This window comes from Armigeres subalbatus, chromosome 3 (assembly GCF_024139115.2).
Source record: "Armigeres subalbatus isolate Guangzhou_Male chromosome 3, GZ_Asu_2, whole genome shotgun sequence".
Classification (NCBI taxonomy): Eukaryota; Metazoa; Arthropoda; class Insecta; order Diptera; family Culicidae; genus Armigeres; species Armigeres subalbatus.
This window is the reverse complement of record NC_085141.1, coordinates 370,636,822-370,659,043: the sequence shown is the minus strand read 5'-3', so window position 1 is coordinate 370,659,043 and position 22,222 is coordinate 370,636,822. Positions and strand designations below refer to the sequence as shown.

Genomic DNA, 22,222 nt, shown 5'->3' with positions numbered 1-22,222 from the left:
GCATGACGACAAGACCCTAGAATGAGAAAATCTCTTCTGTTCGTCGAATATGGTTGTTCCTCCCATGGCAAGGAACAGGTATAATTTCGTCATACCTTGCAAACGTGATCATTTAAAGGAGGTTTTATCTCTACTGTTCGCCTCATACTGGGAAAACGCGTTTTTTTAATAGACAGCATTTTCAACTCTGTTCGCTTTAAACCGAGCAAATGTGTTCATTAAAAAAAGGCATCAGCTCCTGTGTTTGCCTTAAATCGGATAATGCGTTCATTAAAAGAAGGCATTATCAACTATGTTCGCTTCATTTAGAGCAAATGCATTCATCTGAATAAGGCATTATCATCTCTTTCGCCAAGAAAATTGCGTCCTTTGAAAGAAGGATCTATATCTTCCCTTTCCTAGAACTGAATATTGCATATATTGAGAATAGGAACCATACATATTCTTCCTTGTGTTATGCCTGACAAAAATTATTTGAAAAGCATACACAAAGTATGTTTTTAAAGAGATGAATATATGTCATGCAGAAATAACTTCATTTGCTTTTTATTGCCTTTTTTGTGTAAAATTGTTTTTGCCCTTGAGCACTCACAATTTTGCGATTTGACTTTTTGTATTTTGTAGTTTATTTTAGTCAACGACGATCTTGCTGTTGACCCAGAGGTAAAAAGATTTTGAGTGAAATAGGCAGATAATAAAAAGTCTACCGAAGTACCTTCTATCAAGTGATTTGATAGAATCTGAACTTTAATTCGAAAAAATCAATTAAAAACATCTCTCTTATAATGTTAAAGTGAAAATCATTATGAATAATTGAACATATTATGCATAAGTTTCGAAATTGATGATTACACAACTATTATGCTAAATGACCATTATGCCAAACGGCCATTATGCCAAACGGCCGTTATGCCAAACGACATTATGCCAAACGACCGTTATGCTAAACGACCTTATGCCAAACGGCGTTATGCCAAACGACTTTATGCCAAATGACCTACCACCGTCAGAATTAGGGGACACGAAAGTCTCACTATGCCTGACAGGAGTGTCGGGAGGTTGATGCTTCTGCAGCACCTCAGAAATAGGAGACATGTAAGACAAATGGTGCCACTCTGTTGCAGGATGGGGTGACCACCACACTGATTGAGGACTATCTGGGCTACGAAATGTCAACAGGTGGGTACCTCCTGCAAGGTACCTGGGAGATAACCTGTTGGTAGCATCTAAGCTCGGGTAGGTGGAATGGAAGGTCAGTAGTGTGGTGCACAAGCGGTTCAAGAGATTGGGAGCTGGGGGTAATACCCATACAAAGTGAGGGACCGAATGTATGGGCGAGCACAAGTAAGCCTCGCATGGTTCGTGTGACTGCTTAGGCAGTAGTGTGATCCGGCTGTCAGTGACGGAATAAGTGCAGTCTCGCTACGCCTGGCAGTTGGAGGGCAGATTCTTCTGCGGCACCTCAGAATTAGGGGACACGAAAGCCCCGATATACCCGGCAGGAGAATCGGGAGGTTGATGATTCTGCGGATCCTCGTAAATAGGAGATACGAAAGGGTCTGTCTCGTAGCTGAAGTAGGAGTGACAGAGGGTTGCCTCCGGCTTGGTATACAAGTAGTATGACTCCGGTGCAGGACGGATGATTACCACACTGATTGAGGGACAAATGGATCGTGAGATGCCTACTTGGGGTACTTCCTACAAGGTACCTAACCTTCAACTTGTTGGAGGTCTCGCGGCTCAGGTGGGTGAGTGTTGAGGCTCAGGTGGTGCATGGGAAGTACATGGAGAACTGAGACGCATACGTGTATTTGTGTACGTCATGTGTCGTTTTGGGAGGAGTACTTTTAGTACTGCCTATCCTCCAGAAGTAATACTGGGGGATCAGGGCATTAGGATAGAGGGTAACTCAAGTAACCTTCCATTACTGGGGTGGGTATAGTGGGTCGGCCTTCTGCCAACCCCACTCCCTGAGTGATAATTTTAGGTGTCTGTTAGAAGATTTGCTTTCATCCCTCTATAAAAGAGGGAATTTGCCAAACGGTGGAGAAGTGGAACGCAGTTTCGACTGCAACCACTCTTGTGATTGGTCAGTTCGAGCGAAAAGAGCTGAGCGCGGGGAAGTGTGTGAGTGGTCTGCACGTCCTGAGGTAAGTGTGACGTAGCATGTGGAAACCGTGAGCGTCACCTCGAGGTATGGTAGAGGAGTCAGCGCATAGGTGTAAGTACGTTCTGCTCATGTCGAAGTAGGAGGGAGCGTAGAACTGATGAGGAGTGAAGAGTGGCAGAGGAGTGTAGAGTAAGCACTAGACTGGCCCAGGAAACAAATGGTTGTCGAATTCTACGGAGCACCCTAAAAGGGTTGTGGGTTGGCTGAGAAAATCAATCTCTGGAAATTTCAGCTCAATCGCTTGTTGCATGAGCTGGCGTATTTGATTTTAAGTTTGGTGGTTTCAGTTTCAGGATGGAAAAATCATACAAAAAAAAGTGGATAACAACACTCACACGCGATCTTACTTTAAAGTTATAAATTGATAAAAACTCGTCAGCAAGTAAGAATCATTTGAAAATCGTATCTAATTTTTCTTCCTACCACCAAAAAATAATGCCAAACAAAATGGGGCTGTTGACATTTAGCTGGTATTAGTTAAGTGTTAATAACTTAATCGGAAAGCTGGATACCAATCTCGAAGTATAAACGAAATTAGAAAAAAATTACTTTGTCTCAAAGTTTCACATTGATCAATTGAAAGCAAACAGAGTTATTTGTTGGAACCGTTTATACAGATTACTGGTTTTATGAGGAATGTAATGCTGTGGGCTACGAGCTTCAATAAAAACACACGCGCTATTATTTATGATGTGTTGTGTGATTTCAATTCTATTGACTTTTAGCATGTAGATAGGCACACATGTGTCCCATCCCTGTAAGTTGGATCAGCAAGGAGAGACATAAATCCTTTTAGTAATGTTACTCCCAACGTCAGCTTTTCATGTACCCCCTGAATACGGTACGACTGTCCCCGTTTCTTCTTTTCATGAATTCAAAACTCTTCGTCGGTCATTTTATTGATTACTGAAAAAATCTGATCGCTGGTAAATTATCTCTTAATTTTAGGTCTGCACGGTGGGCTAGACCGTTTCAATATTTGTGGAATATTTATTATATGCTGTTTTGAGAAGACCGAACAGGTAAGCTAGGCGGATCGGACTGACCATCAAGATAACCGAGACTTGAAGAAAAACTGCGCGATAGAAGACCCATCAAGAGCTGTCGGTTGTTATGGAATCGAGGTGGTCCATTAGTTCGTGTAGGTAAATGTGCAACCAACAGATAAATTCGACGACGTATCGCTGTAGGGAATCGTACTTACTTCGTCCTTCATAAGACACTTTGATCGATTGGTGTTGGTCGACTACAAACCACTTATTGGTCTAACAGTAACACTCCTTAAGAACAAGAGATTTATGTGGACGCGCACTTGATGTCTATGAAAAGAGATGATGCGGGGATGTACATAGATGGAAGACGAGGTGTGCGTGTCAAAATTTATTTTTTTCAAATCTAGTAGAAGTTGTTCATGCAAAATTAGAGCCGCTTCTGAGGTAGTTATATGAAGAAGTTGAAAATTTTTACCATTGACTAAAATCAAATTAAAAATTGTACGAGCAAGTTGTTTCCGATTCTTGCCATGGACATATTTGAAGATGTTCTGAAAGTCTATGCGGCTTATAACCTTCTGCAGCCATCCCTAAACTAAGACACGACACAGCCCATGATGACACGATCTGAGGGATTCCCGTTACTTACCCCTTCTCCGGAATCGATTCATCGGAAAGTGTGTCTTTCAAAGACATGGAAGAATATTTTTCCAAAGCCAGTTCCCAGTACTCGTGGTTCCTGTTTCTGAGGAAAATGCGAAGTCAATATAATCTCTTGCAAGGGGATCTTGCATCCATTGCAGACCCTTAGGAAAACCTGGGCGTTTTGCGGGGCTTTGCTGGCCATCACAAATTTTACTAACAGTTCAGATTGCAGTTACAAAACTTTACCAACTGAATACATCCGAGCATCATTGAAACATTTTTAATTGCCGAAAACAACATCAGAATTTTGACAAAATTTAACCCAATCGTTCAATTATTTATGATAACCTCAGGTTTTAGTTTACAGATACCTCGACCAGGCATGGAATACTTACTTGATGTAAACGTAATTGTGCAGCTGGTCCTCGAAGGTGATCTGGTTCTCCTTATCGGTAACGTCGATACTGCCCGTGCTACTACCGCTCGTGGGAGCCTTACAGTAGTTCCGGCACTGGTCGTCGGTACAAATCGACGGCTTTGGTGGTGGGGCACTGGTGGGCGTTTCCGGCACATTTTCACGCAATTTGTCCTCTGAAAGAAGTAGCAAAAATATTTCAAATTTGAAATTCTGGATAGTGACCGGCAAGTGTTACCTTCGCAGTAGTCTCGCAGTTTTAGCTGTTCATTGTCGTCGGCGTTCAGTTCAATGAAAACTTCATATTCGCTGAGGCGTCCATTCATCTTCAACGGTGGTAACCATTTGACGGTCTGGAAAGATAAAGATTGTTAGATTCCCAATAAGTTTCGCCAGATCCTCGTTCAACTCACCAGTTGATTGTTAACAACAACTACTTCAACTTCCCTAACGACGGATGGCGTTCCCGGTGAAGTCGTGAAATATTGAATCTTACTCTGCCCGCCGAGACCCTCCGATCCCAGGGTGTACGTTTTGACGTAATATGCATACTGCGTGTACGGCTTCAGCTGAGTCAGTATCTTTGGCGTTTCCTGGTCCATATTAAAGTCGCTGATATCGTCCAGGCGCCAGCCCTCGGTGTTGCACGCATCCCGTCCGTCAAAGAACGTCACGTTATCGGTGGGTGCTTCGATGTAGTAGATGACGTAACCTAGAAGCATCCGCGCGTCCGACAGCTCGGTGAATGGCGCCCACTGAATGATAGCCGTTTCCGATCCCACTGACTTGAGACTCACTTCAAGCTCGGTGATCGAGCAGGCCGCCCGGTCACCGTTGTTCGACTCCAACTGGCTTTCGTTTTCGATCTCGACGCCCGGGTTGTACTTCTTGATCGCCTTGATCCGATCGGTACACAGCATCGGGTTGTTGAAGAAAAACAGCTTTCCTTCACCTATCGTGACGTTGTGGTCGAACAGCTCCTGCAGATTCTGATTCTCCACTACGTAGAGACTGGAGCTAGAAGGTGAAAAGGATAGATAGTAGTTATTCGAATTAAATCAAACTCATAGAGAGATCTTACTTCGAGACTTTGCTGCCTTTGCCGTGGATGATTTTGAGCTTCTTGAGGAAACCCAACGAGAGCAGGGGGTATGAACGGACGACTTTTAGGTGACCCTTGATCTCGGTGATACTGCTCAAGAAGTTCTCCAATTCTTTCACGATGTTTTCTGGAAAAGTACACAAAAAATATGATAAAAAGTCGTCACAATTTGATAACATTACAAAAAAGCCTACCTCCGCCGCGACTCCGAAGCTGTATCTCCAGCGAACCATCGATGATTTCGCATCCCTTCAGCAGCTGGGCGCTCTGAATGTTATCGATGTTCGACCCCTCGCAACGCTTCGGACACGTTCCCAAACACTTCCGGCACCAGCGTGTTTTGTTCAGCTCGGTGATCAACTCGTGGTCCAGGGGGCACTCCATCAGGCAGGAACCGTTGTGCGGGATGAACGGCTCCTCCGGCAGGTCCGGATTCGAGTCCAGCGAGATCGGTTTCTTCATGGCGTAGCACTCCTCCCGGGTCACACAACGGGTGTGGTACCGGAACATGTTGGGCGGGCACTTGCTGACGCATTGCCGATTGCCGGCCGGTTCGATGCTCAACTCGCTACACACCGAGCAGATGGATTTTTTGTTCTGCAGAGTGCACTCGCCGAGGCACGATTTGTCGCAGCATTCGCCTGTGCTGGTACAGGACTTCGAACAATTCGAAGGGCATACTGTGTGGAGTGGAAAGACGAATGATACACCTGGTGGTCTATGAACGACGTTCGGGTTTACTTACTGAATTGGCAGTGATTGACGTTCCAGCACAGTCCTCGCTTTTGGCCACCCTTGGTCGTGGCAACAGGACACTTGTCCGTTGGGCAGATTGCACAAGCGTTCTCCTTTTGATTGTCCTGTGAAAGAGAGAAGAATAAGGAAGCGGTTAGTTATGTCTGAGCGAACAGTAGATTCGATTATATTTGTTTCATGTCAAGATGGAATTTGAACTTAGTTTAGAATGATTGCTCAAGGGTGCGCTCCATTGAGAACAAATCAGGTTCTCTTTATATAAATATTTTACAGTTTGCTTTCTTGGATTTGGCAATCGCGTGCCGCTGAACAAACTATAGAAAAGCTGGTTCGGAAAATCTAGATCTAGAACAAACCAGAAGCGACCAATGCACGGAATGGTGAAGACCTCGACATTGAATTTTAATTAAATTGAATTTGAATGTGGAACGAACTCGGATTTAATTTGAATTTAACAGAAATGAATTCTAATCAGATATGAGCTGCACTTCAACTGAATTTGGATTGAATTCGTACAGAATTTTGCTTAGAATTGGAATTGCACTTGCATTGGGATTGGATTATATCTGGATTAGAATAAGCTTGGATCTGGATTGGATTCCAATTGAATTTTGAAAGCAATTGGAATAATGATGTCAGGCCATTTGGCCGAATGCCGTTTGGCCGAACGGGTCGTTTGGCCGAATGCCGTTTGGCCGAACGGGTCGTTTGGCCGAATGCCGTTTGGCCGCATAGTAAAAAAAATTGCCCTCAGTTTACGAGTGGTCCTTCATCCTACTTCCTTCTTCTTTCTTCCTTCTTCCTTCCTCCCTATTCCTGTTTTCTTCTTTCTTCTTTCTTCCTTTCTCCTCCTTCCTTCTTCCTTTTTTCCTTCTTCATTTTTGCTTCTTACTTACTCTCTTCTTCCTTCTTCTTTCTTCCTTCATTTTTCCTTCCTTCGTTTTTCTTCCTTCTTCTTTCTTCCTTCTTTCTTCTTCATTTTCATTTTTCCCTTCCTCCTTCTTTCTTCTTCCTTCTTTTTTCTACCTTCTTCCTTCTACTTTCTACCTTCTTTCCTCTTTCTTCTTCATTCTTCTTTCTACCTTCTACCTTTTTCCTTCTTCCTTCTACCTTCTTCCTTCTTCCTTTTTCCTGCTTCCTTTTTCCTTCTTCTTTCTTCCTTCTTCCTGCTTCTTGCTTCCTTCTTCCTTCTTTCTTCTTCCCTCTGTCTTTTTCCTTTTTCCTTCTTCCCCTTCCGTTTTCCTTAACCCTTCTTCCTTCTGCTTTCACCCTTGTTCTTTCTTCCTACTTCCTTCATTCTTCTCCCTTCTTCCTTCTTCCTTCTTCCTTCTTCGTTCTTCCTTCCTTCTTCCTTCTAGTTTCTTCCTTCTCACATCTGCCTTCTTCCTTCTTCCTTGTTCCTTCTTCCTAATCCCTTCCTCCTTCTTATATCTTCCTCCTTCTTTCTTCCTTCTTCCTTCTACCTGCTTCCTTCTTCCTTCTACCTGCTTCCCTCTTCCTTCTTCCTGCTTCCTTCTTCCTTATCCCTTCTTCTTCTTCCTTCCTTCTTCCCTCTTCCTTATCTCTTCTTCCTTCTTCCTTCTTCCCTCTTTCTTCTTCCTTCTTTCTTCTTCCTTCGTCCTTGTTCCCTCTTCCTTATCCCTTCTTCTTCCATCTTCCTTCTTCCTCCTTCTTCCTTCTTTTTTCTCCCTCTTTCCTTCTTCCTTCTTCTTTCTTACTTCTACCTGCTTCTTTCTTCCGTCTTCCTTCTTTCTTCTTCTTTCTTCTTCTTTCTTCTCTCTTCTTACTTCTCCCTTCTTCCTTCTTCCTTCTTCCTTCTCCCTTCTTCCTTCTTCCCTCTTCTACATCTACTTCTTTCTTCTTCCTTCTTCCTTCTTCTTTCTTCTTCGTTCTTCCTTCTTTCTTCTCTCTTCTTCCTTCTCCCTTCTTCCTTCTTCCCTCTTCTACTTCTACCTGCTTCCTTCTTCCTTCTTCCGTCTTCCTTCTCCCTTCTTTCTTCTTCCTTCTTCTTTCTTCCTTCTTTCTTCTCTCTTCTTACTTCTTACTTCTTCCTTCTTCCCTCTTCCTTCTTCCTTCGTTCTTCTTTCTTCTTCCTTCTTCCATCTTCCTTCTTCCTTCTTCCTTATTCCTTCTTCATTCTTCATTCTTCATTCTTCCTTCTTCATTCTTCCTCCTTCCTTCTTCCTTCTTGCTTATCCCTTCTTCTTCTTCCTTCTTTTTTCCTTTTTCTTTATCCCTTCTTCTTTCTTCCTTCGTTTTTGTTCCTTCTTCCCTCTTTCTTTTTCCTTTCTTCCTTCTTCCCTCTTCCTTAAACCTTGCTCCTTCTCCCTTCTTCTTTCTTCCTTCTTCCTTCTTGTTTCTCACTACTCACTTCTTATTTCGTAAGGAAACGTATTTCAACTATTCGGCCAAATGGCATTCGGCCAAACGACATTCGGCCAAATGGCCCTAAACCGGAAATATATTTGTTTTGAATTCGATTCGTGTTGAATTTGAATTGGATTTGGATTGGATTTGGATTGAATTGGATTTGGATAAGATTTTGATTAGATTTGAATTTGATTTGGGTTGCATTTGGATTGGATTTGGATTTGGATTTAATTTGGATTGGATTTGGATTTGGATTGGATTCGGATAGGGTTTGGATTGGGTATGGATTCGATTTTGATTGAATTGGATTTGGATTGAATTGGATTTAGATTTGGATGAGATTTGGATTGGATTTGGATTTAATTTGGATTGGATTTGAATTGGATTTGGATTTGGATTGGATTTGGTTTGGGTTTGGGTTGGATTTGGATAGGGATTTAATTTTGATTGGATTTGGATTGGATTTGGATTGGATTTGGATTAGACTCGGATTGGATTTGGATTAGATTTGAATTGGATTTGGGTTGCAATTGGATTGAATTTTGATTTGGATTGTATTTAGATTTGGATTTAATTTGGATTGGATATAGATTTGGATTGGATTGGATTTGGAATGGATTTGGATTGGATTTGAATTGAATTTGGATTAGATTTGGATTCGATTTGGATTTAATTTGGATTGCATTTGATTGGATTTGGATTTAATTTGGATGGGATTTGGATTTTGATTGGATTTGGATTGAATTTGGATTGGATAGGATTTTGATTTGGATTGGATTTGGATTTAAGTTTGGATTTAATTTGGATTGGATCTGATTGGATTTGGATTTAATTTGGATTGGATTTGGATTTGAATTGGATTTGGATTGCATTTGGATTGGATTGGATTTTGATTTGGATTGTATTTTGATTGGATTTGGATTGGATTTGGATTTAAATTGGATTTGTATTTGGATTGGATTTTGATTTTGATTGGATTTGGGTTGGATTGGATTGTATTTGGATTGGATTTGGATTTGATTTGGATTGGATTCTGATTGGATTTGGATTGGATTAGGATTGGATTTGGATTGGATTGGATTTGGATTGGATTGGATTTGGATTGGATTTGGATTGGATTAGGATTTGGATAGGATTTGGATTGGATTTGGATTGGATTTGGATTGGATTTGGATTGGATTTGGATTGGATTTGGATTGGATTGGATTGGTTTGGTTGGTTTGGATTGGTTGGTTTGGATTGGTTTGGATTGGTTTGGTTGGTTTGGATTGGTTTGGTTGGTTGGTTTGGATTGGTTTGGTTGGTTTGGATTGGTTTGGATTGGTTTGGTTGGTTTGGATTGGTTTGGATTGGTTTGGATTGGTTTGGATTGGTTTGGATTGGTTTGGATTGGTTTGGATTGGTTTGGATTGGTTTGGATTGGTTTGGTTTGGATTGGTTTGGATTGGTTTGGATTGGTTTGGATTGGTTTGGATTGGTTTGGATTGGTTTGGATTGGTTTGGATTGGTTTGGATTGGTTTGGATTGGTTTGGATTGGTTTGGATTGGTTTGGATTGGTTGGATTGGTTTGGATTGGTTTGGATTGGTTTGGATTGGTTTGGATTGGTTTGGTTGGTTTGGATTGGTTTGGATTGGAATGGTTTGGATTGGTTTGGATTGGTTTGGATTGGTTTGGATTGGTTTGGGTTGGTTTGGATTGGTTTGGATTGGTTTGGATTGGTTTGGATTGGTTTGGATTGGTTTGGATTGGTTTGGATTGGTTTGGATTGGTTTGGTTTGGGTTGGATTGGATTGTGTTTGGATTGGACTTGGTTTGGTTTGGATTGCATTTGGATTGGTTTGGATTGGTTTGGATTGGTTTGGTTTGGATTGGTTTGGATTGGTTTGGATTGGTTTGGATTGGTTTGGATTGGTTTGGATTGGTTGGATTGGTTTGGATTGGTTTGGATTGGTTTGGATTGGTTTGGATTGGTTTGGATTGGTTTGGATTGGTTTGGATTGGTTTGGTTTGGATTGGTTTGGATTGGTTTGGATTGGTTTGGATTGGTTTGAATTGGTTTGGATTGGTTTGGATTGGTTTGGATTGGTTTGGATTGGATTGGTTTGGATTGGTTTGGATTGGTTTGGATTGGTTTGGATTGGTTTGGATTGGTTTGGATTGGTTTGGATTGGTTTGGTTCGATTGGTTTGGATTGGTTTGGATTGGTTTGGATGGGTTTGGATTGGTTTGGATGGGTTTGGATTGGTTTGATTGGTTTGGATTGGTTTGGATTGGTTTGGATGGGATTTGGTTTGATTTGGATTGGTTTGGATTGGCTTTGGATTGGTTTGGATTCGATTGGTTTGGATTGGTTTGGATTGGTTTGGATTGGTTTGGATTGGTTTGATTTGGATTGGATTTGTATTTGGATTGGATTTTGATTTTGATTGGATTTGGGTTGGATTGGATTGTATTTGGATTGGACTTGGATTTGATTTGGATTGGATTCTGATTGGATTTGGATTGGATTTGGATTTGGATTGGATTGGATTTGGATTGGATTTGGATTGGATTTGGATTAGATTTGGATTGGATTTGGATTGGATTTGGATTGGATTTGGATTGGATTTGGATTGGATTTGGATTGGATTTGGATTCGATTGGATTTGGATTGGATTTGGATTGGATTTGTATTTGGATCTGATTGGATTTGGATTTAATTTGGATTGGATTTGGATTGGATTTGTATTTGGATTGGATTTTGATTTTGATTGGATTGTATTTGGATTGGATTGTATTTGGATTGGACTTGGATTTGATTTGGATTGGATTTGGATTGGATTTGGATTGGATTTGGATTGGATTTGGATTGGATTTGGATTGGATTTGGATTGGATTTGGATTGGTTTGGATTGGATTGGGATTGGTTTGGATTGGTTTGGTTGGATTGCATTTGGATTGGTTTGGATTGGTTTGGATTGGTTTGGATTGGTTTGGATTGGTTTGGATTGGTTTGGATTGGTTTGGATTGGTTTGGATTGGACTTGGATTGGTTTGGATTGGATGTGGATTGGTTTGGTTGGTTTGGATTGGTTTGGATTGGTTGGATTGTATTTGGATTGGACTTGGATTTGGTTTGGTTTAATTTGGATTGCATTTGGATTGGTTTGGATTGGTTTGGATTGGTTTGGATTGGTTTGGATTGGTTTGGATTGGTTTGGATTGGTTTGGATTGGTTTGGATTGGTTTGGAATGGTTTGGATTGGTTTGGATTGGTTTGGATTGGTTTGGATTGGTTTGGATTGGTTTGGATTGGTTTGGATTGGTTTCGATTGGTTCGATTGGTTTGGATTGGTTTGGATTGGTTTGGTTGGTTGGTTTGGATTGGTTTGGATTGGTTTGGATTGGTTTGGATTGGTTTGGATTGGTTTGGATTGGTTTGGATTGGTTTGGATTGGTTTGGATTGGTTTGGATTGGTTTGGATTGGTTTGGATTGGTTTGGATTGGATTTGGTTGGATTTGGATTGGTTTGGACTGGTTTGGATTGGTTTGGATTGGTTTGGATTGGTTTGGATTGGTTTGGATTGGTTTGGATTGGTTGGTTTGGATTGGTTTGGATTGGTTTGGTTTGTTTGGATTGGTTTGGATTGGTTTGGATTGGTTTGGATTGGTTTGGATTGGTTTGGATTGGTTTGGGTTGTGTTTGGATTGGTTTGGATTGGTTTGGATTGGTTGGATTGGTTTGGATTGGTTTGGGTTGTATTTGGGTTGTGTTGGATTGGTTTGGATTGGTTTGGTTTGGATTGGTTTGGATTGGTTTGGATTGGTTTGGATTGTGTTGGATTCGATTTGGATTGGTTTGGGTTGTGTTGGATTGGTTGGATTGGTTTGGTTGGATTGGTTTGGGTTGTTGTGTTTGGATTGGTTTGGGTTGTATTTGGATTGAATTTGGTTTAATTTGGATTGGTTTGGATTGGTTTGGATTGGTTTGGATTGGTTTGGGTTGTATTTGGATTGGATTTGGATTGAATTTGGATTGGATTCAGATTGGATTTGGATTTGGATTGGATTGGATTTGGATTGGATTTGGTTGAGATTTGGATTTGGATTAGATTGGATTTTGATTTGGATTGGATTTTATTTGGATTGGATTTGGATTTGGATTGGATTTGGATTGGATTTGGATTGGATTTGGATTGGATTTGGATTGTATTTGGATTCGATTTGGATTGGATTTGGGTTGTATTTGGATTGGATTTGGATTGGATTTGGATTTGGATTGGATTTGGGTTGTATTTGGATTGGATTTGGGTTGTATTTGGATTGAATTTGGATTTAATTTGGATTGGATTTGGATTGGATTTGGATTGGATTTGGGTTGTATTTGGATTGGATTTGGATTGAATTTGGATTGGATTCAGATTGAATTTGGATTGGATTGGATTTGGATTTGGATTGGATTTGGATTGGATTTGGAATGGATTTGGATTTGATTTGGATTTAGATTGTATTTGGATTGGATTTGGATCTGGATTTAATTTGGATTGGATTCAGATTGGATTTGGATTTGGATCAGATTGGATTTGAATTGGATTTGGTTGAGATTTGGATTTGGATTAGATTGGATTTTGATTTGGATTGGATTTTATTTGGATTGGATTTGGATTGGATTTGGATTGAATCTGGATTGGATTTGGATTGGATTGGATTTGGATTGGATTGGATTTGGAATGGATTTGGATTGGAGTTGGATTGCATTTGGATTGGATTTGGATTTTATTTGGATTGGATTTGGATTGGATTTGGATTGGATTTTAATTGGATTTGGAATGGACTTGGATTGATCAAATTTGGATTTGGATTGAATTTGGATCGGATTTGGATTTGATTTGGACTGAACTTAGATTGGATTTGGAATGAACTTGGATTAAATTTGGATTGGATTAGATTTGACTTGGATTGGAATTTAAGTTAGATTTTGATTGGATTTGGATAAGATTTTAATTGTATTTCAATTGGATTTGTTTTGCATTTGGATTGGACTTGGATAAAAATTGGATTGAATTTTGATTAAATTTAGATTTGATATGGATTGGGAGTTGGGATTGGTTTTTGCTTTGGATTAGATTTGAATTTTAATTGGATCTGGATTCGATTTGGATTAAATTTGGATTTGATATAGATAGATTAGATTTATTTTTGGATTGGTTTGGATTTTGTTTTGGATGTGGGTTGGATTTGGATTTTTGAATAGATTGGATTTCACAATCCCTTGATTTATATTTGGATTAAATCCATTGAATAAGGATTGAATTTTGATTTGAATATTTTTTATTCGAATTCACATTGTATTCAGCTGTATTTTGGATTAGTTGTTTGATTGCATTTCAAAGACAAATATAAATCAAAATTTTGGGTACGATTTTGAAGCATAGGCCTTGCCCAAAATCTCAGCAAATATTACAAATTAAGAAAAGTACTACCCTTTCGCCTGTTGGTGAATGCATCGCATTTTCTGTGTTGCATTTGCGTCATTTACGTTTCTGACACTTCCTTTCGAAATTGCGCCTTGGTATCTGGACAAGGCCTCTGCCAACGCATCGACAAATTCCACGAAAACATCACATGACGCAACGAACTTAGTACGCCGCCGTGATTTCCAAAAAACTCACAAACAAATTAGTCACCCGTCGCCGATGACGCTGATGATCGATTTGGCAAACGGCATATTGCATCGTGTAAAACAGATAATTGCAACGACAAAATTCCATTCACAAATGCGCGACACCATGCAGGCACGCCACTTGTCTATAAACGCGACCAATTCACGTTTTGTTTTCGGTGGCGGTTTCAAAAGGAAAATAGCGCGCTGTCTGTCTGCAACGAAACCTGTCTCCAAAAAGTTCAAGTGCAGCAACAAAAATGCAATTTCAAGACCATGCAAAACCATAAAAATAAAACGATAAAACGCGGCACAGTGGGGCGGAACGCGAGCAAAATTGCTTCACCAAAAACGAAAATAAGAAAAGTTATAAAATTCGTACTAAAAGTATACTACAGGTGTTCTTCGCCAATGAAAACAGGCATTGCCCCACAGCGTGTGCCATCAGTAGCAAGGTAAACAGAGCAGTTTCCGATGCGCGGCGGTGGTGGCGACGGCGGCGATGCGATGGAACCACTTTCAGTTGTCATCGAACCGAGATGGAGCGGCGTGGTGAGTGTGGTCCCACCCCGTGTAGTAAAGTCGAGACAACGCAACACAACCAACCCGAAAAAAAAATCCCCATGACTGACCCCAGCACGCTCACCTTGCTGCTCGAAGACCATATCTGCGTGCTGATGCATGTGCGAACAAAATGCAGGTGCAACCGGCTGAGAGCTCGGCTCAATGCAAAAACACGTTGAGTAGGTCGCGTATCGCGCGCGCGATCTCCTTCGGGAGAGTGGATGTGCAGTGCGCATTGATTTTTGGAGACTATTGTTGAATCGAATGATTTTTATTTTAACGTTTATAATTTATTGAAGGATTTAAAATTTTAAGTATAAACGTTATAATTACTGTTACTGCAACGTAGAAGTGATAACAAGATTTAGCTCTTTCAAAACATATGAAGTGAATATTTAGTGTAAACAATTCGATTCACGCTATCCAAATGTTTGTTCACTTCAAACGAACCGTCCTTTAATTGTATTAGAATCAATGCAGAAATCACTCAAGTGATATGAAATCTTTTCATAATATGTTGAACAAATTATTTCAAAATTTATCATCAATAATTTTATGCAATTTCACATGCCGAACACTCCTCAGCGTTAAAATACTTCGTAATAGGGTTAAGGCAGACTTTTTCGTCTTTTCGTCATAGTCTCGAAAACCAATAAAAGAGCCACTTTTTTGCCAAACTTATCGATACCAAATCGTAACACAGGAGAAACGTTCTGCTATAGTGGAATTCTAGCAAATGGACGTTGCTGTCGTTGGTTTTAGCCCCGTGTCCCCGTGCCGTGTCCCTACATACAATCACATTTTGATGGACCATCTAACATTATTTAGAATAGAGAAAAAGTTCTTATGCGCCATGCTCTGTCCACACTAAGAATATAAAAGCGGACGCATGGTACACTGTTATTTTTACATGTCAGCATTTTGTGCGGACTCTGTATTCATGTGGCTGATGTCGACAGGCATTCAATCGTATCCTGCTACGGATTGTAAGACCGATTCTCAAAGATTTTAGTACTAACTATTGCAAAGATTTTAGTAGTAACTATTGAACAAGTAGTGTCGTTGTAGCGCCTAAATTGTATGAAAAGTATCTTCAAGAGATCTTTTGCGAATTTAAGTTCCAGTTTTTTCTTAGCTTCACAATTCCGTAGTTACCTCGAATTTAGGATTGGCGTTTTGTTTGGCCCCTTAATAGATTCAGGGTGACCGCTCAAAACAAAAAAAAATCCCGACAAAATAAATTACCGGGTTTCTCTCGGTTTTCCCGGTAGGCTTTTCAAATTTTTCCCGGAAATTTTTAAAAGTGTCTGAGAGGGTTTTGATTATGTAAAACAATGTATTTCAAACGTCTAAGACGAGTTAAGTACTCTCCATTTAATTCCACTACGTTTTGTTATCTTTGGAGATACGTATTTCGACCACAACTGTGTGGTCGTCTTCAGTGTCTCGTACTTGACTCGACTTGACTCAATGGAGAGTACTAAACTCGTCTTAGACGGTTGAATACATTCCACTAAAAAGAGCTTAAAATATTTTTTCTGAATGTATTTCTTTTGAACAAAAGGATTAGTTTCTTGATATATAAAATGTACAACATTATATTTAAGTATCAATTCAGTTATTTGACGATAAGCATTGAATTCTAACATTCTTACAGACTAACAGACTCTTGACTCGCTGTAAAAGACTTCAAGTCCTAACTGCTGTTTTGTCCGAAAAGCTTTTGAGATATTGATTGCACTCTAGAAGCTATGTAGCAGGAAAATAATGAAAAGCGCACATATTGACGGTTTCGTGCAATACTGGCACAGCTTTTTTTATCTTTATTAAAGTGATTTTTCAACATTTGAAGGAGGCATCACTAATAAAAAACTTCAATATTGACATTTTGATTGCAAAGCACAGAAAGCAGTATAAAGTAACACTTGACAAAGGCAAAGACAGGTCGTGTCGAAATTCACAATGCATCAAAAGTTATGCTTATTTAAAATTCGGCGATTTTTCGAAAAATTGGTATACCTCGAATTTATTGATTTTTTCAAGTTTTTATATTGACATACATAATAGTAATCCTAATGTATCAACAGATGCAAACATATCCATGGAATTCGAAATATTTATAAAAACATTAAAGTTATTTTGAATGAACATTTTTATCGTTGTTTCTGAACATTTTTAGATTTCGAATTGTGCCCGTATTGCACGAAGCCGTTGACCTAGGAAGACATTTTTTTAAAAAATACAATTGATGAGCCAAAAATTACATAAAGGATGTTCATATGTCTAATGTTTTCTTTACTTTCACGTACTGAAACTAACGATCTAACAGTCTTTTGCTGTAAAAGGGAAGCTAAGACATTATTTCCAGTAAACCTTTCTTCTAAAAAGGGTCCTCTACTGTTCTGTATTTGGTAGAGCTTATATTTTTGCAGTACCTTTGGTAAATCTTCCGTAGGCTTACCTTCTTAACTGAACTGTCCATTATTTTATTTCAAAAAGATTAAGAAATAAAGGTAGGAAGGTTGAACAGTTTAGTGTGTCAAAAATGCATAAAATTGCAGTATTAAACGACAAGCAGGAAGCTCTCAAGGAGTTCCAAAAATTCGAATAGACTTCACAAAAGTTCTTAAAAATATGGAAGCATCTTCGGAATTTTATCAGAATTTATTGTAAAAGCAGTAAGGATTGCTGATAAAATTTAAGAAAATTATTTATAGCTCGTAATACTTTTTTGAACAAAAAAGCAATAAAACTTTATTAAATATCGATTGAAGACCTAGCATTACTATGAGTCATTATCAAAATTCAAAGAGGCTAAATTTTGGTGAAAACTTATAAGAAAGTAATTAAAGGAATTCTGAAATGAAATTATACTACTAAAAAAATAATCAAAGCATTGTTTCGGGGCTGATTTGCGCTTCGATTCTGTAGAATGCAAACGTTTCCGGTAAAACTAATTCCTTTTTCTGATAAAGAAAGACTTATTCTGTTAGATACATATCGTTATTTTCTCAGATAATGCTCGCTTCAGAGTGAAAATACTCCAAAGTGCTCCTGCGGCTCGGGCGTGTTTTTTTTTTGACAGATAAATATGACATTTTTAATATTCAAATATCCCTCTATTAGTTGCACTTAATGAATTAAGAATATATAATCGTTTATAATCGAAATTTTGGACAAAATGTAGGATAACATTGTTTGCCTCCCAACGTTTGCTTAAAAAAACTGGTTTGTAGATGCTTTTTTCGAGTGGGTAATTCTCATAATTCATTTCAAATATACTGCCTCGAATTCAAGTGTTTTAAAGTTATAATCAGATCGGCTATATTTTAAAACTATACTTCTGGATTATAAATGTAGTATAAATTTAAAAAAAAATCCCGGCGGCATAATCAAATTCCAGGGGTTTTCCCGGGTTTTTCCCGGTGATTGCAAATTCCCGGGTTTTTCCCGGTTTGCCCGGATTCCAGGGTGAGTGGCCACCCTGTGGCATCAAGAAAGGAGCCTTCAGTATAGTTCTGATTCCCACAAGTTCCTATAAGGTAGACCGATGACAAGTCCGCTATCTAAGGTTTACGTACTTAGCAGAAAATTAATAGATTTCAAGAAAAACCTAAATTTTTACATTTATTTAAGAACTAGCGAACGAAACCCAGCATTTTTTTTTTTTTTGTTTTTTCTAACTAATTTTATTTGCTAATTATCTAATACATGCATTCATGTCTTAGACTAGGTGTTCCGTGTTTTCTTAACACTATCATCCTTATTTGCTATGTTACGCTTTTAGTTATTATTAATACATTTCAATTGCCTCTGGCAGTTAGAATTTTTCCTCTGGTTGAATTGAACCATGTAGGAATTACAATGTTTTCAACTTAAACTAAACTTAACCTATTTTATACTAAGGGTACAAGGAGTTAATCGTTGCAATAGAAGATTGCAACGATTTTTGTCTAAAATTGGAAATTATTTTGTTGGACATTTGTTGCAATGTCTCAATATTAGAAATTCTATGAAGTTCATTGGTACTATACCACGGAGGCAACTTCAGAATCATTTTCAAAATTTTATTTTGAATCCTCTGGAGTGCCTTCTTTCTGGTATTGCAGCAACTAGCCCATATTGGCACAGCATACAACATGGCAGGTCTAAAATTTGTTTGTAAATCAAAAGTTTGTTCTTAAGACAAAGTTTTGATTTTCTGTTTATAAGTGGATATAGGCACTTAATATATTTGTTACATTTGGCTTGAAGGCCTTCAATGTGATTTTTAAAAGTTAATTTTTGATCTAGCAGAAGTCCTAAATATTTAGCTTCGCTAGACCAATTAATTGGAACCCCATTCATAGTGACAATATGTCTGCTAGAAGGTTTCAAATAAGAAGCTCTCGGCTTATGTGGAAAAATTATAAGCTGAGTTTTGGAAGCATTCGAGGAAATTTTCCATTTTTGCAAGTAAGTGGAGAAAACATCCAAACTTTTTTGCAATCTACTACAAATGACACGAAGGCTTCGCCCTTTGGCTGAAAGGCCCGTGTCATCTGCAAACAAAGATTTTGACACCCTGGTGGTAAATCAGGTAAGTCAGAAGTAAAAATGTTATACAATATGGGCCCCAGTATGCTGCCTTGGGGACACCAGCCCTTACAGGTAATCTATCAGATTTAGTATTCTGATAGTTTACCTGCAGCGAGCGATCTGATAAATAATTTTGGATCAGTTTAATGATGTACAGAGGAAAATTAAAATTCATCAATTTTACAATCAAACCTTCATGCCAAACACTGTCAAATGCTTTCTCTATGTCAAGAAGAGCAACTCCAGTCGAATATCCTTCAGATTTGTTGAGCCGAATTAAGTTCGTAACTCTTAATAACTGATGAGTGGTTGAATGCCCATGGCGAAAACCAAATTGCTCATCAGCAAAAATAGAATTGTCATTAATATGAACCATCATTCTATTTAAAATAATCTTTTCAAACAGTTTGCTTATTGAAGAAAGCAAACTGATTGGGCGATTACTAAAAGCCTCAGCTGGATTTTTGTCCGTCTTCAAAATTGGAACAACTTTGGCGTTTTCCATTTATCTGGAAAGTATGCCAATTGAAAACATTTGTAAAATAAATTAACCAAAAAGGATAAAGAGCTCTCAGGAAGCTTTTTGATAAGTATGTAGAAAATACCATCATCACCCGGGGCTTTCATATTTTTAAATTTTCTAGTAATAGATCTCACTTCATCCAAATTAGTTCCCAACGAAGGGTCAAAACATTCTCTTGATTGAGAATGTCTTCGAAGCTCCGTGTAACCTGATCCTCAATTGGACTAGTGAGACCTAGACAAAAATTATGGGCACTCTCGAACTGCTGAGCAAGTTTTTGAGCCTTTTCGCCATTTGTTAATAAAATTTTATTTCCCTCTTTAAGCGCTGGAATTGGCTTTTGAGGTTTTTAAGAATTTTGTTAATTTCCAAAAGGGTTTCGAATTGGGATCCAACTTCGAGACATTATTCTCAAAGTTGGTATTTCTCAGAATAGCGAAACGTTTTTTAATTTCATTTTGCAAATCTCGCCAAATAACTTTCAACGCGGGATCGCGAGTTCTTTGGTATTGCCTTCTTCTCACATTTTTAAGACGGATCAGTAGCTGAAGATCGTCGTCAATAATAATGGAGTTGAATTTAACTTCACATTTCGGAATTGCAATGCCTCTGGCTTCGACAATTAAATTTGTCAAAGATACGAGACCATTATCAATATCACTTTTGGTATCGAGAGGAATATCAACATCAAAATTCCTATCGATATACGTTTTATAAATCCCAATCAGCTCTATGATAATTAAAAGTAGAGCTGATTGGATTATAAATCTTCTTGTGAGATTTCAAATGTCACAGGAAGGTGATCAGAGTCAAAGTCAGCATGAGTTACCAATTGGCCACACAGCTGACTTGAATCCGTTAAAACTAAATCAATTGTAGAAGGATTTCGACTGGAAGAAAAACAAGTTGGTCCATTGGGATATTGAATAGTATAATATCCCGCAGAACAATCTTCAAATAAAATTTTACCATTGGAATTGCTTTGAGCATTATTCCATGAACGGTGTTTGGCATTGAAGTCACCAATTACGAAGAATTTTGATTTGTTGCGAGTCAGAATTTGAAGATCAGCTTTCAACAAATTCTTTTGCTGCCCATTGCATTGAAAAGGCAAGTAGGCTGCAATGAAGGAAAATTGTCCAAAATTTGTTTCAACAGAAACTCCCAAGGTTTCAAAAACTTTGGTTTCAAACGAAGAAAATAATTTATGTTTGATACGTCTATTAATGAGAATGGCGACCCCACCACAGGCGCTGTCAAGACGATCATTTCTGTAGATAAAATAATTTGGATCTCGTTTAATGGAGAGTCCTGGTTTTAAATAGGTTTCAGTTATAATGGCAATATGCACATTATGAACTGAAAGGAAGTTGAATAATTCATCTTCCTTACCCTTTAGAGAGCGGGCATTCCAATTTAGAACTTTCACACAATTATTTGGATCCATTGAAACGGAGTCCGATAACAATTTTTTGTGTGTACTTTATACCAACCTGAACAGCTTCAGGAATGGTATTTGCTTTGAACATTGCATCAATCATGTGATGCAATTGTTCAGTTAAAAATCAAAATCGGAAGCAGTCATGCTACCTGAATCGGCAACATGACCGTTATTTTCCGTTGGGACATGGGTATAAACCTCATTTTGAGAAGAGAAATTTTGTCTACCAGCAGCGATGTTTGCATACGTAGGTACATTCGAAAATTGGAATTTACTGAAGTGCTTGCTACCCGTTGACGAGCGGCAAAATTGGTTTGTGAATTGTGGTGGGTATGAATTGCTCGACCGGTAACCGGTTTCGAAATTTGAGCGTTTGAAAAATTTCTACCCGTCGAATCTGGAATCCGATTGGAATTTCCGTCATCAATTTTGCACGGGAATTCAAAACTTTTTGCGTGAAGGGCATTCCCAGAAATTGGATTTATGATTGCCCCACAATTTGCACATTTAAATTTATTGGAATCTTCTCTCACAGGACATGCGTCCTTGGCGTGAGAGGTTCCACCACAAATCATGCATTTAGCATCCATGTGACAATGTTTGGTTCCATGACCCCACTTTTGGCACTTACGGCACTGGGTAGGGTTTTGGAAATTTCCCCAGGCCTGCGGAAATGTTCCCATGTAACACGGACATGAGACATAATACAGGCCTTTTCCAAACTTTTCATATTATTTAGTTCACTTTTGTTAAAATGAACTAAATAAAATTCTTGAGAAATGCCCCTCTGGGAAGTACCAGAATGGGATTTCTTTTTCATCTTAATTACTTGGACTGGTGAAAATCCAAGTAATTGAGAAATTTCAATTTTAATCTCATCCAGTGATTTGTCATCACTGGGGAGACCTTCAAGACGACTTTGAACAATCGCTCAGTTTTGTCGTCGTATGTGAAGAATTTATGGCGCTTCTCAGTTAAATAGTGAAGAAGACGTTTGCGATCGTCAAAGGATCCCGGCAAAA

General features: G+C 38.8%; 1 protein-coding gene across 5 annotated transcripts in view; it reads right to left on the bottom strand.

The window, feature by feature from the left end:
* The window catches only part of LOC134226440 (insulin-like receptor), a 271,805-nt gene that overhangs the window by 50,766 nt on the left and 198,817 nt on the right, over positions 1 to 22,222 (bottom strand). For all 5 annotated transcript variants that reach the window (XM_062707206.1, XM_062707207.1, XM_062707208.1 and 2 more), the window contains exons 5-10: positions 6,070 to 6,184; positions 5,519 to 6,004; positions 5,304 to 5,451; positions 4,636 to 5,239; positions 4,461 to 4,575; positions 4,203 to 4,398 (exon numbers count right to left, since the gene is read on the bottom strand). In XM_062707206.1, the coding sequence (XP_062563190.1) occupies positions 4,203 to 4,398; positions 4,461 to 4,575; positions 4,636 to 5,239; positions 5,304 to 5,451; positions 5,519 to 6,004; positions 6,070 to 6,184 (1,664 nt within the window). The remainder of the gene's footprint in view (positions 1 to 4,202; positions 4,399 to 4,460; positions 4,576 to 4,635; positions 5,240 to 5,303; positions 5,452 to 5,518; positions 6,005 to 6,069; positions 6,185 to 22,222) is intronic.